Source organism: Procambarus clarkii, chromosome 11 (assembly GCF_040958095.1).
Source record: "Procambarus clarkii isolate CNS0578487 chromosome 11, FALCON_Pclarkii_2.0, whole genome shotgun sequence".
NCBI lineage: Eukaryota > Metazoa > Arthropoda > Malacostraca > Decapoda > Cambaridae > Procambarus > Procambarus clarkii.
In genome coordinates this window covers 47,352,872-47,365,998 of record NC_091160.1, presented here as the reverse complement: position 1 = coordinate 47,365,998, position 13,127 = coordinate 47,352,872, and the positions used below count along the sequence as shown (strand labels likewise).

At 43.4% G+C, this 13,127-nt stretch overlaps 1 protein-coding gene across 1 annotated transcript in view; it reads left to right on the top strand.

Annotated features, from left to right (window-relative positions):
* Nucleotides 1–607: 607 nt before the first annotated feature.
* The window catches only part of Cdc5 (cell division cycle protein 21), an 88,534-nt gene continuing 76,014 nt past the window's right edge, over nucleotides 608–13,127 (top strand). Inside the window, exons 1-5 of the mRNA XM_045742834.2 lie at nucleotides 608–765; nucleotides 7,909–8,174; nucleotides 11,050–11,245; nucleotides 11,660–12,067; nucleotides 12,336–12,985. Of these exons, the coding sequence (XP_045598790.1) occupies nucleotides 721–765; nucleotides 7,909–8,174; nucleotides 11,050–11,245; nucleotides 11,660–12,067; nucleotides 12,336–12,985 (1,565 nt within the window). The 5' untranslated portion in view covers nucleotides 608–720. The remainder of the gene's footprint in view (nucleotides 766–7,908; nucleotides 8,175–11,049; nucleotides 11,246–11,659; nucleotides 12,068–12,335; nucleotides 12,986–13,127) is intronic.

Below are 13,127 nucleotides of genomic sequence, written 5' to 3'. Positions count from 1 at the left end.
AAGTTAATAACAGAATCATTGTGATTATGTGTTAATTAATACATTGTTTACATCATATTTATAACAATTGTGACACTAGCTCAAATTCAAAATTCAAAAAATTCAAATGTTTATTCAGGTTAAGTACCTACATACATGGTGTGATACAAACATTGATGGATTTATAGATAGAGCGAGTACATACAATGCCTGAAGTCACTATTACGCAAAGCGGTTCGGGCAAGAAAAACACTAAAGACTAAAACCTTAAGGTAAAGACTAAAACTAATGCTCTTCACATATGTCAGTTGCTTAATTTAGAACCTGTACTTGAGGTCGATCTCGAACCCATTGTTGATGTGACGACTTATACTGAATTTTGTAACTAGCTCATCAAGACTGTAACTTGCTTAGCTAAATGAATTGTGGGGTTCAGTCCCTGAGCCCATTATGTGCGCTGTAACCCTTTCCTCTACCGCCCACAAGATGGGTATGGGTTGCATAATAAATTAACCAACCTCAAAAAAAAAAAACTGGTCAATACGTTATTGTGGTGGCCTTAATAACCCTCCAGAGGTTAATAGGCAAAGTCCAGCACCAAACCCGAAAAAAGCCCGCGTGCGCATCTCAAGTGTCAGTTGTCTCCTGCCATGTTGTAAACAAACATCCCCAACACGTCTCTGAGAGCACCGCTCGTGTTGTTGTTGTCTGTTTATTGAGTTTTTGGACCAAATAGTCAAGATGCCTCGTGTTATGATCAAGGGAGGTGTGTGGCGGAACACTGAGGTAAGTTACCACTAATATTAGGGGTCAAATGGCGGTAATTGTAGAGAATAATGCTGGAATAGCTATTTTTAGTGATGGTTTTTCTGCCTTCGTGTGCTGATAGGTCTCATTGTATACATAGTATTCATTATTTCTCTTCCAGGGTGTGGTTTTTAATAATAGTGATGCTATTATAAGTAATTATGCCAGGGATGGAAATATAATTAGTCTGTGGTTTTAATTTTCTTTTGCCTGTTTAAGGAGTGACCTATTTTATCCTGGATGCAACCCATCTCTGGAGTAACGCCTAGGCACCTATAATACTAATAATAATATCAATAATAATAGTTTAGGTAAACGTACATACAAACAAAATGAGTTACAAGCAGAATGTTGGATTTCTAGATTTAACTAATTTATACTATGTCTAGAGCCACTAATACGCACAGCGTTTTGGCCAAGATGTGAGAAAACAGAAAATTAAAATCTAAGACTTAAAACTAATTGAAATCATACACTTGAACTGAAGTATATATATTTTTGTAATACTTACATGTTGAATGGAACAGCAGAAGTTGTAGCAAAACAACAGATAGTAATTATAACTAAATAAACAGATGCATTACAAGTTTCTGTAAATTTACATATGGTAGATATTAGCAGTTTTGCAAGTTAATCATTAATCATTAGCATTAATGTTTAATAATAGCAAGACATAGGTTGCAATCTATTTACTGCTAGGTGAACAGGGACATGAGGTGGAAGGAAACATACTCATATATCTTGACCTGCACGGGAATTAAACTCGGGGTCTTTGTGGGGGAGCAGACTGTACTCTAAGTTCGTATAAACTAATCCCATTAAAAATGTATAAAGATTTATAAATAAAGTATTTGAATTTGTACAAACCACTTCACCACAGACAGTAGCTTAGGGTTACAGTATCTATATTTTTTGTAAAAATATTGAAGTTTTGTAAATCAGTGGAGTAATAAGCTTTTATTTGTAATACACTGTACTGCAATGATGTATGTGCTCTCTCAATGAATAATATTTTCACTTGTTCTTTTGTTTGCCTAATTCATTTGTCTTTTACTTACTACTTTTTTTATTTATACATTATACACTTTCTGAAGCAACCTTTATTCAGGTTTTTCTATACATTCTTGTTTGCTAGAGCAAGCAAATGGTAACTGGTTCACATGTATGATGCCTCATCCAGCCTGTGAAATTCTTTGGCAGATATTTCATATACAGTATATGATATATTGATCAAGGTGTGGAAGATAAGGGGTCTTTTGGAGGATTTCATCCCCCTATTTGTCCCATACAGTATTTACCTTGATTTGCATGAGGTTTTCCAGAAAGGCTTCACATGTATTCCTGGATTTTTTTTTTCCACGTGCCACATACAGATGAAAATTTTACTAACATGAAATGAAGTATTTCCAGTGAAAATTGTTCAAGGCAAAGGATATGATGTACAACAATTTCAAATGATTTGCAACTAAGTCACTGTAAGGTTGTCATATGTAATATTAAAAATATTAATCATTTGTAAATCTACATTGTATGCCATAGTCATAAACAAATCTATTATATCATGTAGAATCATTTGCAAATCAACTTTTATGATCTAAAATCATTTTCTCAAACCTGACTTGCCAGCCGACCATGGTGACAGATGGTGATGTGCGCAATGTTTCTCCTACAAACATTCACAATACCTTACCTTGAGGTTACCTTGAGGTGCTTCCGGGGCTTAGCGTCCCCGCGGCCCGGTCATCGACCAGGCCTCCTGGTTGCCGGACTGATCAACCAGGCTGTTGGACGCGGCTGCTCGCAGCCTGACGTACGAGTCACAGCCTGGTTGATCAGGTATCCTTTGGAGGTGCTTATCCAGTTCTCTCTTGAACACTGTGAGGGGTCAGCCAGTTATGCCCCTTATGTGTAGTGGAAGCGTGTTGAACAGTCTCGGACCTCTGATGTTGATAGAGTTCTCTCTCAGAGTACCTTGGTGGGTTTTCAGAACCCACTGTTACATGGCACCCATTCCGATCACCTCGATCTCCCAGTCTTAGAGGGAGATCCAGAGGGAGTTTTCCTTGACAGTAAACATCACAGTAAGGTGAATAGATTTAAGGCGAAACGCCGCCAGCATCCTGAGGTACCCTGTGACCCTCCGCCTCTGTCTCTACATCCTCCGCTCACTCAGGGTAGGATGAGTTCTCCTGGTTTACGAACGTTCATCATTGCCCTTGATGACGATATGCCCGTTGATAGAAGTGTTTTTGGAAATAGCAAGGCACAAAGTCTCCTATATCATGCCATTCACAAGTACTTTAAGATCAAAGTGCATGATATCAGACCAAATAAACGAATGAACTTAATTACAGTTGATCTCAATCAAAGTGAGGACCTGGAGCTTTCAGACGTTACTGAAATCTGTGGTTACAAAGTCAGATGCTACAAACCACTGAGTGTCCATTTAGCAAGATACAGTATGTAGTCTGACATGTTGACATTAGTGCAGACGACATCAAGGCACAACTTCAGGCTGCTGACATTCCCATCTTCGGTGTCAAGAAATTTCTGCATAGAACAAATGTAGAAATGAGTGATACCAGCACTGCCCTACTTACTTTCCTAGACTATTTTCCCTCTAATTGGATTTCAATTAACAGCTTCCTCCATAAACTAGAGGTGTATGTTCTACGTCTCACTCAGTGCTTTCATTGTAAAGGTTTTCACCATACTTCGAAAAGCTTCACACATGAATTCGAATGTGGGAAATGCTCTGGTTCTCGTTGCACACGGGACTGTGCGTCCTATATACTCTGCTGCTTAAACTGTGGTGGTGATCATGATGTTACATTCAAACAATGTCCTTCATGTGTAGCAGCACAAACTCGGGGTCTCCCCCCCACCATCTCCCTGCAATACAGTCATGCACTGAAACAACCTAACTCGGTCCGTCCTCGACCGCTACCTATATGTCTGTTGCTGACATTCCTGTAACCCCAGTATCTGATCCTCTCCCACAAACTGTTCACCTGAGTCCTGATCTTGTTGAAACACTTGTCACTCGCACTGTGATTAAACTCAAAAAGACACCTGCATGGGGGTCTCGGGGCTGGTGAAGGGTGACAGGTAGGGTATTTCAGATGTACTTCTGGGTCGCGTGTCTGGTTTTTGCTACCATTTGGTGAAATGTAAAGTGATGTACTGTACTTAAAAGTAAGAAGGAAGAGGTGGTTTCCTCTGCTATGTGGGGTTATTACGTGACATATGCAATTCAGAAACTTTTACTTTGTGCATGTCACAAAAATAATTTTAGCTTTGATACTTATATATTTTATAAGAATTTAAATTAATAAAAAGTGTCTAGGAATGCAGTACAAATAATTAAGAATTCTGGCAAACTTTAGGCCAGCATTTTTCAACCTTTGTACCCTTGAGGTAATTCAGGTTGTACTTTAGATACATACACAATTTTTTTTATTTACTGAAAGGAAACTATTTTTTGGGGGAGCCCCTATGGCTTCCTGGAGCTATCCAGGCTGATATGGATATATTAGAATTTGGCATTAATGTGAATGGAGTTCTAGGCCTACCGGGGACCACAAGCCAGAATCTGGCCCCCCCTCAGAGAGGCATGGGGAGCAATGGCCTATAGAGACCCCCCCCTGTGGTTGGAAGCATTCTATGTCTGCCATCCTTTGGGTCAGGCACCTAGAAAGGTAAGCGTCCCAAAACAAACTCCTATTCTGGTTAAGAAATTGCTACTGAAAGTCAAACTAGTGGACGGAACTCCTCAAACGAAAAATGAATAAATGAGCATGATGTCACCACATCGCCATGTCGCTTGTCTGTGGAGCTTCGAGGGGGTAAAGGGGGGAGCCCCAGACCCCAGTTCTTTGGCTGATGTGATTGACAACGATCGTGTGACTGACTCCTGTTTTCCTGTCCTGCAGCTCTGTGCCTTGTGGTGTGGTGCTGTTTCTTTGATGGTGTGCGAGCCAGGAGTAATTTCACAAATACTCGGGCTGTATGTGCCTAGGATCACCTTCTCTAGGTGCCCTGTAAGTACTGCCCTTGAGGCTTAGGGCCATCTTCCACAAGTCACCTTGGGATCTACCACTGCTTGGTCTTTTGCTGCTCGGTGATGGACCGCCCTTAGTGTGCTGGGGTGTTTCATGCACCCTTGTTTGTCTTTGCGTAGGGGTAGTTTGCACTGGTAGGGGTGCAGGGTACTGCACAGCTAGTTTTCACCTCTCATAGTGGCTGGCTCTGTTCCACCTGGGTACGTTCTCCTCTTGCGGGGGTTTTCCTTTTGTTTTTGTTTCCTACCTGGTGAGGGGTTCTGCCCTTGGTTATGGTTACCCTCTATTGCTCTTGGTGGTCCCCTGCTAAGCCCCTATTTGTGGACACATCCTGGGGGTTCAGTTTTTAGCAGTTTTTTCATAGATTTGGGCACCGATTAGCAGTACCCTGCCTGGGATTCCCTTAGCGTGTTTCCCATCTAGGGGCTCTGGGAAACCCCGCGGGGGCATTTGGGTTCGATGGATATGTCCCCCCGAGTCCCCTCTTGCCATGTGCGAGTTTGGAGGTTGCTCTGTCCCCTTATCTTGGGTGATATTCACCGCTTCTGCCTCCATCATGCTGCCTGTTGGGTCGGTGACACCTTCGACCCAGAGTCCTGCGAGTTTTGTTGCTTGTTTGTAACTCAGTTCACCCTGTCCACTGATGACTGTTGGTACAGGCAGCTCAAGCATTGCATGCTAGGTTTAGGTTGCTGCAGATACCTGCAGGATGCAGTACTGTATTTCTGTTTTATGCTTCTTGTCTCGCGTGTCGGCAGGCGGTGCTCGCTACCTCCATGGAATCTGCCGGGGTCTTGGCTCTTAGGTTTTCCTCTCCTTTCTGTCCCTTGTTTGCGAAGTCTGCGGTTGGGCAGTATCTACAGGTAGCTTCTGCTAGTTGTCGTCCGATGTCGGATTTGTTGGCTCGCGTGGGGCCCGTGGGGGTTCTTCCTGGAGGGGTCGTGCCGACGGCCTGCAGTGGCAGTGGGTGGCTCCTCCCCCTTCAGAGGTTTCAGGGCTGGCGGGGCGGGCCTCTTCTCCTGCGCTTTGTTGGGTCATCTCGGAGTGGGTGCGCTTGGGCGTGGTCGAAATGACATCCCTCAGGTGAGTTTCCCATTTGGTCCCAGTTTCCAAACAGGACTGTGTGGACCTGCGGTTCATTCTGGACTTGTTCCTTCTGAACCCCTGGGTCTTTTGCCCTTTTTTCAGATTACTCTGTCCTAGGTCCGACTTCTTTTGGAGCCGGGCACATGGATGGTACCTCTGGACCTCAGGGATGCATATTGGCACATCCTGATTCATTCAGGGTTCAGGGACTGATCCCGTTTTGTTGTGTGACGTCAGTGTTACTGCTTTCATTGCCTTTCATTTGGCTTGAACCTAGCACCTTGCGTGTTTACACGCCTTACCCGGGTCATGGTGGCCCATCTGCATCTTTTAGGGGTTTGAGTCCTCACCTACCTTGCCGACTGGCTGGTGTGGGCCCCCAGTCAGTCTGCATGTCTGCTCCCCAGGGATTTGGCTCTTTTCCCAGCTCACTGGATTTGGGTTCCTGGTGAACTGGAGGAAGTCCCATCTGGTTCCCTCTTAGGTTCGGCTTTGGCTGGGTCTTGTGTGGGACTCTCGGACCGCTTCCTTGTCTCTCCCTCCGGAGGCTCTGCTTCGGCTGTGGTTCTGCCTTTGCTTGTTTTGGGGGGGGGGGCTCCTGGGTCAACTGGTGGTTGCTCAAGGGTTTATGCTGGTGCCCGAACTTTGCCGTGATGGTCTACCCGCCGGGTCAGGTTTGGCTTCGTCGGCTGTTCTGATTCCTTCAGGGATGTTCCTTCCGCCTCTCTCGCAATCGCTGGGTTTGGCCTCCGGGGACGTTGCGACGGTTGCTGTGTCGCCGACTTCCTCTTCGAGTTTTTCGGGGTTCAGTGCCTTGGCGCCTACCCGAGCCCTCTCTCAATGTATTCAGGGACGTGTCGTCTCTTGGCTGGAGTTTTGTGACCAGTGCTCACCAGGTCGGCCAGGAGCGGTGGGGTCCTTCCTTCCGTTGGGCGCACAGCACAGTGTGGGAGTTTGCGGCAGTGTGAATGTCGCTTAGGAGGGTTCGGATTGCTTGCTGATCGAGGATCTGGCTCCATTCGGATTGCTCCTCAGTGGTTCATTGCTTGAACCGAGGGGTTCAATGGGGTCCCGGGCTCTTTACGGCTGATCGCTTCGGGTGACTCATCTGCTGAGTTTTCGGGGTTTGGCTCTCCTGGCCGTTCACGTTCGGGGGAGGAGGGGGGGGGTGTCCAACATCCTGGTGGACAGCCTATCGCAGTTCATTTCCCTGTCCATGGAATGGATGGTTGACGCCAACTCATTCAGTTGGCTCTGCCGGACTTGCAGGCTCCTGGAGGTTTACCTTCTTGCGTCAGCGTGGTCGAGGCATCTACACAGTAAAATAACAACGTACTGGAGTGAACGATATGGAAGAAAATGCAAGATTGAATCAGTGAAGAGCAGAGGTGCCATAGGCACAATCAGAGAGCACTGTATAAACATCAGAGGTCCGCGGTTGTTCAACGTTTTCCCAGCGACTATAAGAAATATTGCCGGAACAACCGTGGACATCTTCAAGAGAAAACTGGGCGGTTTTCTAAGAGAAGTTCCGGATCAGCCGGGCTGTGGTGGGTACGTGGCCCTGCGGGCCGCTCCAAGCAACAGCCTGGTGGACCAAACTCTCACAAGTCGAGCCTGGCCTCGGGCCAGGCTTGGGGAGTAGAACTCCCAGAACCCCATCAACCAGGTATCAACCAGGTATTATCCTGGTATACATGGCGTCCTTTCCTGACTGCGGGGTTGTCAGTGTCGATGCCTTGCAGCAGGACTGGTCAAGGTGGGTTTACCTGCTCGCTTGTAGACTTACCAAGGGTGAGTAGTCCTCTTGGCTCCTTGGTGGCCGGCCCAGCCTTATATGCTGCAGTTCTATTATGCATAAATATTTTTTATTCCCTTTAACAAATTTGGTGTGGAAGGATACCCAGATTTCTGTCGTGGAGTCTGTAAAGGGTTAATAGTGAATTCTAATGTTATTTCTTTTAAAACATTTTAGGATGAAATCCTCAAAGCAGCTGTTATGAAATATGGCAAGAATCAGTGGTCGCGTATTGCATCACTGCTTCACCGCAAGTCTGCTAAGCAGTGCAAGGCCCGGTGGTTTGAGTGGTTGGATCCGAGCATCAAGAAGACGGAATGGAGCCGTGAAGAAGATGAGAAGCTACTGCACTTGGCTAAACTTATGCCGACGCAGTGGAGAACAATTGCTCCCATCATTGGTCGTACAGCTGCACAGTGCTTGGAACGTTATGAATACTTGCTGTAAGTATAGCTGTCTCATAAACTCCCATTGTTACTAAAGCATATTTGCAATAATTTGATAAATGTTTTTGGTATATTCTTTCTGTAAATGTTTGAAGACATTTTGGTTTTCAATGTTTGATTGGCAATCTTGAGTTATCTTGAGACGATTTCGGGGCTTAGTGTCCCCGCGATCTGGTCCTCGACCAGGCCTCCTTTTTATTACACATCCCCAGGAAGCAGCCCGTAGTAGCTGTTTAACTCCCAGGTACCTATTTACTGCTAGGTAACAGGGGCATCAGAGTGAAAGAAACGCTGCCCATTTCTTTCTGCCTCCACCGGGGATCGAACCCGGAACCTCAGGATTACGAATCCGAAGCGCTGTCCACTCAGCTGTCAGGCCTCCCAGGTGAAATAAAACTCTGCCCATTTTGTTTCCCCCTCCACCGGGGGTTGTATTCGGAACCTCAGGACTACGAATCCAAAGCGCTGTCCATTCAGCTGTCAGGCCCCCTAAAGGCCCCCTAGTGCAAATACTGTAAATGTTCAAGACAGTATTACTGTAATTATCACAATTCTTTTAGAAGATATTTTGAGAGCTTTTGATTATTGCATTTATTTGTAAATGTTTATAGGGACTGTTAGTAGTACTGTAGTAGTAGTAGTAGTAGTAGTAGTAGTAGTAGTAGTAGTAGTCAGGTGCTCAGACACATACTGTTTGACAGTATATTGAATGAGAGGTTTTCTTAAACAAACTTTGAAAAAATCCCCATTGCTAACTTCTCGCTCTACCCAGGATGCAACCTACGACAGTTGCCAGGTTCACAGGATGAACGAATGAATTGAACTGAAATTTATGAGAAATTTGTTCATATGTGCTGAAAATGAGTTGAACATCCTGTAGCATGCATTCATCCATAATCCAAAATAAACAGAAGCAGAAGCAGTAATAACAAAGAAAATAGAAATGCACACACAGTTTATTTATTTATGTATTTATTTATTTATTTATCTACAAGAAGGTACATTGGGTTTGTGAGAGTACATAACATTGGTGTTCTTACATTCTTGCAAAGCCACTAACATACATAGCATTTTGGGCAGATTCAATTGTAATTAAGTTTTTTCTGCCTTACTCTTCAGTGATATTTAAAAAATTGCAGTACAGTGATACCTTGGTTTTCGAATTTAATTCGTTCCCAGAGTCGGGAAGTAAGCTGAAAATTCGCAACCCGAAACAAATTTTCCCATAATAAATAATGCAAATTGAATTAATCTGTTCCACACTCCTAAAAATATTAACTTCAAAATACATTTCATACATAATACACACATATTTTGTACTATAGTATGTACAAGTTAGAGCTTACCTTTGTTGATGACTCTTGTTAGCGTATGGAAGATGGTGATGAGGGGGGGAGGAGGAGAGGTGTTACTGTTTATGCCCGAAACGCTTTGCGTAATAGTGGCTTTAGGCATTGTATGTACTAGCTATACCTATAAGTTAAACAATCCTTGTAAATATTTATTGTATGTATGTACCTTACCTAAATAAAATTGTATTGTATTGTATTGTATTGTATTGTTTTTAAGGGGAGTCCCCTTCCATTATAACATCAGGCAGTGATGTCTTCTCTGGGTTACTTTCTCTCCTATGTTTTGCAGACATACCACTAGGAGCTGGTTGTGGCTCACTGCTTGCTTGTCTTACTAAGAATCTGTCTAAAGACACTTGTTTTTCCCTACATTTTAACACTTGTCTGTAGTGAGACATCACATTGTTATTTAAAAGGTCAATGTAATGGCCTGCTACAGCTTTATCTGGGTGAGTTTTTTCAACAAAACTTTGCAGTTCTTTCCATACTTCACACATTTTCTTAATGAGGAAGGGACATCCTCTACTGCCTCTACTCTCAACTATTTTCTTAGGTTGAACCTTATCACTGACTTTCTTGGGACCCATGGCATGATATAGAATAATTATTTTTTATTTTCAAAGACCCCCAAAACAGAAAAGCAATGAAATTCTTTTCAAAGAATTCTAGAGTGAGCGTCACTAAGTGGGAGGCACTGGTAAACTGAAGTGCAGTCACCCGTGCCACCAGGAACCATGCGCTCGGTCGACCCATACGTGTATCAACAAAGTCGCAAGGCGAGGCAAAGTTCATAACCTGATTGAAATTTTCCGAAGAAATTGAGTTTGTAACCTGAAAAATTCGTAAAGAAGGACCACCTTGAGGTTCCACTGTACCTTGTTTCCTTTTGCAATTAACCAAAAAGCCATGGCTCACAAATACGATTTATTAAATTCAATTTACTGATGTGTTCAGCATTCTACAATTGACAAAGTTAGATAAACACAATGGGGGGCCTCGTAGCCTGGTGGATAGCTCGCAGGACTCGTAATTCTGTGGCGCGGGTTCGATTCCCGCACGAGGCAGAAACAAATGGGCAAAGTTTCTTTCTCCCTAAGTGCCCCTGTTACCTAGCAGTAAATAGGTACCTGGGAGTTAGTCAGCTGTAACGGGCTGCTTCCTGGGGTGTGTGTGTGTGTGGTGTGGAAAAAAAAGAAAAAAAAAAGTAGTTAGTAAACAGTTGATTGACAGTTGAGAGGCGGGCCGAAAGAGCAAAGCTCAACCCCCGCAAAAACACAACTAGTAAACACAACTAGTAAACACAGAGCTCTATGGCAGCATTTAGAAAACCTGCATTGTATCCACAACTGATCAGGTATTTTATTGACTCGGTGGCTGATTGAATGCTTTTCTTTTAGAATGTTTTCATTTAGTACTAGTATTTTAACTCTGATATATGGATGAAAGTCTATAAAGGTTAACTGAAAATCCTTATGTTCAAACATATTTTTAATAACAGGTGTATCTTGCAATAATTTCAGAGATCAAGCCCAGAAAGGGGAAGATGATGAAAGTGTTGATGACCCACGAAAACTTAAACCAGGTGAAATTGATCCAAATCCTGAGACAAAGCCTGCCAGACCCGATCCTAAAGACATGGACGAGGATGAATTAGAAATGTTGTCGGAGGCTCGTGCTCGCTTGGCTAACACGCAGGGCAAGAAGGCTAAGAGGAAGGTAAAACTTGGCAGTCAATGTTTTTTTACATTCAGAAAATGGTAGCATTGGAAACATTTCAAATATCCATCAACAAATTCAGCAGGGCATTGCTTTTCAAAAAGGAGAAGACTGAAAAGTACATTTCTAACATTTCTACTAATCATTTATGGCATTTTTTAGTACTTAAAACTTAATCAGACATATAAATAGACCTATGAAGATCATAAATTTTCCTGCTCCTTTGTACGCTACAAATTCAAAGAGTTCTGTTCCAAAAAAATGTATAGAAAAGATGCTTGTGCTCTGATGGTTTCTTTACCTTATATGACTACAAAAGTTTACACACAGGGTAAGTTTATTAGTATAATTAAGAAACCTTATATGGCAATAATTTTATTATCATGTATCTAGTGATTTTGTTTTCTTCTTTAGGCTCGTGAAAAGCAACTTGAAGAGGCAAGGCGATTGGCTGCCTTGCAAAAACGTAGAGAACTCAGAGCTGCCGGCATTGATCTACCTCAGAAGCGTAAAAAACGAAAAGGAGTTGATTACAATGAAGAAATTCCATTTGAAAAGACACCAGCGCCAGGATTTTATGATACTTCGCAAGAAGCGTATGACCCTATGCAACCCAACTTTAAACGCCTTCGGCAGCAGCATCTTGATGGAGACCTGCGGTCTGAAAAAGAAGATCGGGAGAGAAAGAAGGACAAACAAAAGTTAAAGGACCGCAAAGAGCAAGGTGTTCCAAACTCGGTGTTTGAGAATGGTGAGGCTAAAACCAAGAGGAGTAAATTGGTACTGTCTTCGCCACAGATATCTGAGGAAGAATTAGAGCAGGTGAGACATTTAGATTTCCTTTAAACCTTAAACAACTAATTAAAAGTCCTACATCTTGATATATATATGACAGAAAATTGCTCACAAAACTAATATAAATACAAAATAAGATTTGGTGATTCAAGCAGAGGAGGTAATCACAGATAGCAGTTGAAGTCGTGTATAGGTTAATGCCCTCTGGCATACCTATATCCATCACATTAATACTATTCTGTCTTAGTTAAATGATGCATATAAGGATTCCATGTATGAATTTCTTTTTTTTCAGGTTGTAAAGTTGGGAAAAGCTTCAGAAGCTGCAAGAGAGCTGGCAGAAGAAGTTGGAGGAAGTGGTGCATCCCAGGCCTTGTTAGCTGAATATAATGTGACTCCCGGTCAGGCCATCCGCACTCCTCGCACCCCAGCTGACATGGATCGTGTAATGCAGGGAGCACATGACATAATGGCTTTGACCCATGTTGATACACCACTGAAGGGTGGCATGAATACCCCCCTCAACCAGCAAGACTTTGGTGGTGTTGAACCCAGCAAAGCAGTGATTCAAACTCCAAACAGTGTCTTAGGTACTCCATTTCGAACACCCTCTGGCACTCAGATAACTACCCCGGGCCGCACACCTGGGGCTCTGACACCCAGAGGTCAACCACTACCCCCAGGATCAACTCCAGGTGCAACACCAATCAGGGACAAGTTAAATATAAACGAGGAAGGTGCTCTAGTACCCATAGACGATCGCCAGGCTCTCAAAGCATACCAGCGTAATATGAGAGAAGCTCTTCAGTCAGGCCTCAAATCCCTCCCAGCACCCAAGAATGACTTTGAAATTGTTGTACCTGATCAGGACGACGGCCAACCTGGGGATGAAGACAAGGATCGAGGAGAACCTCAGGTGGAAGACCAAGCCGACTTGGATGCCAGGTAACCTAAGTAACAGTTAGCTGAGTCTTGGGTGAATAGTCCACTATGAAAAGTTAAGATGTGACTTTGGATGAGCTGAGTTTCAAGTGAGGAGTCTGATATAAAACCAGTGATGTGGTACATTAACATGAATATTTAATAC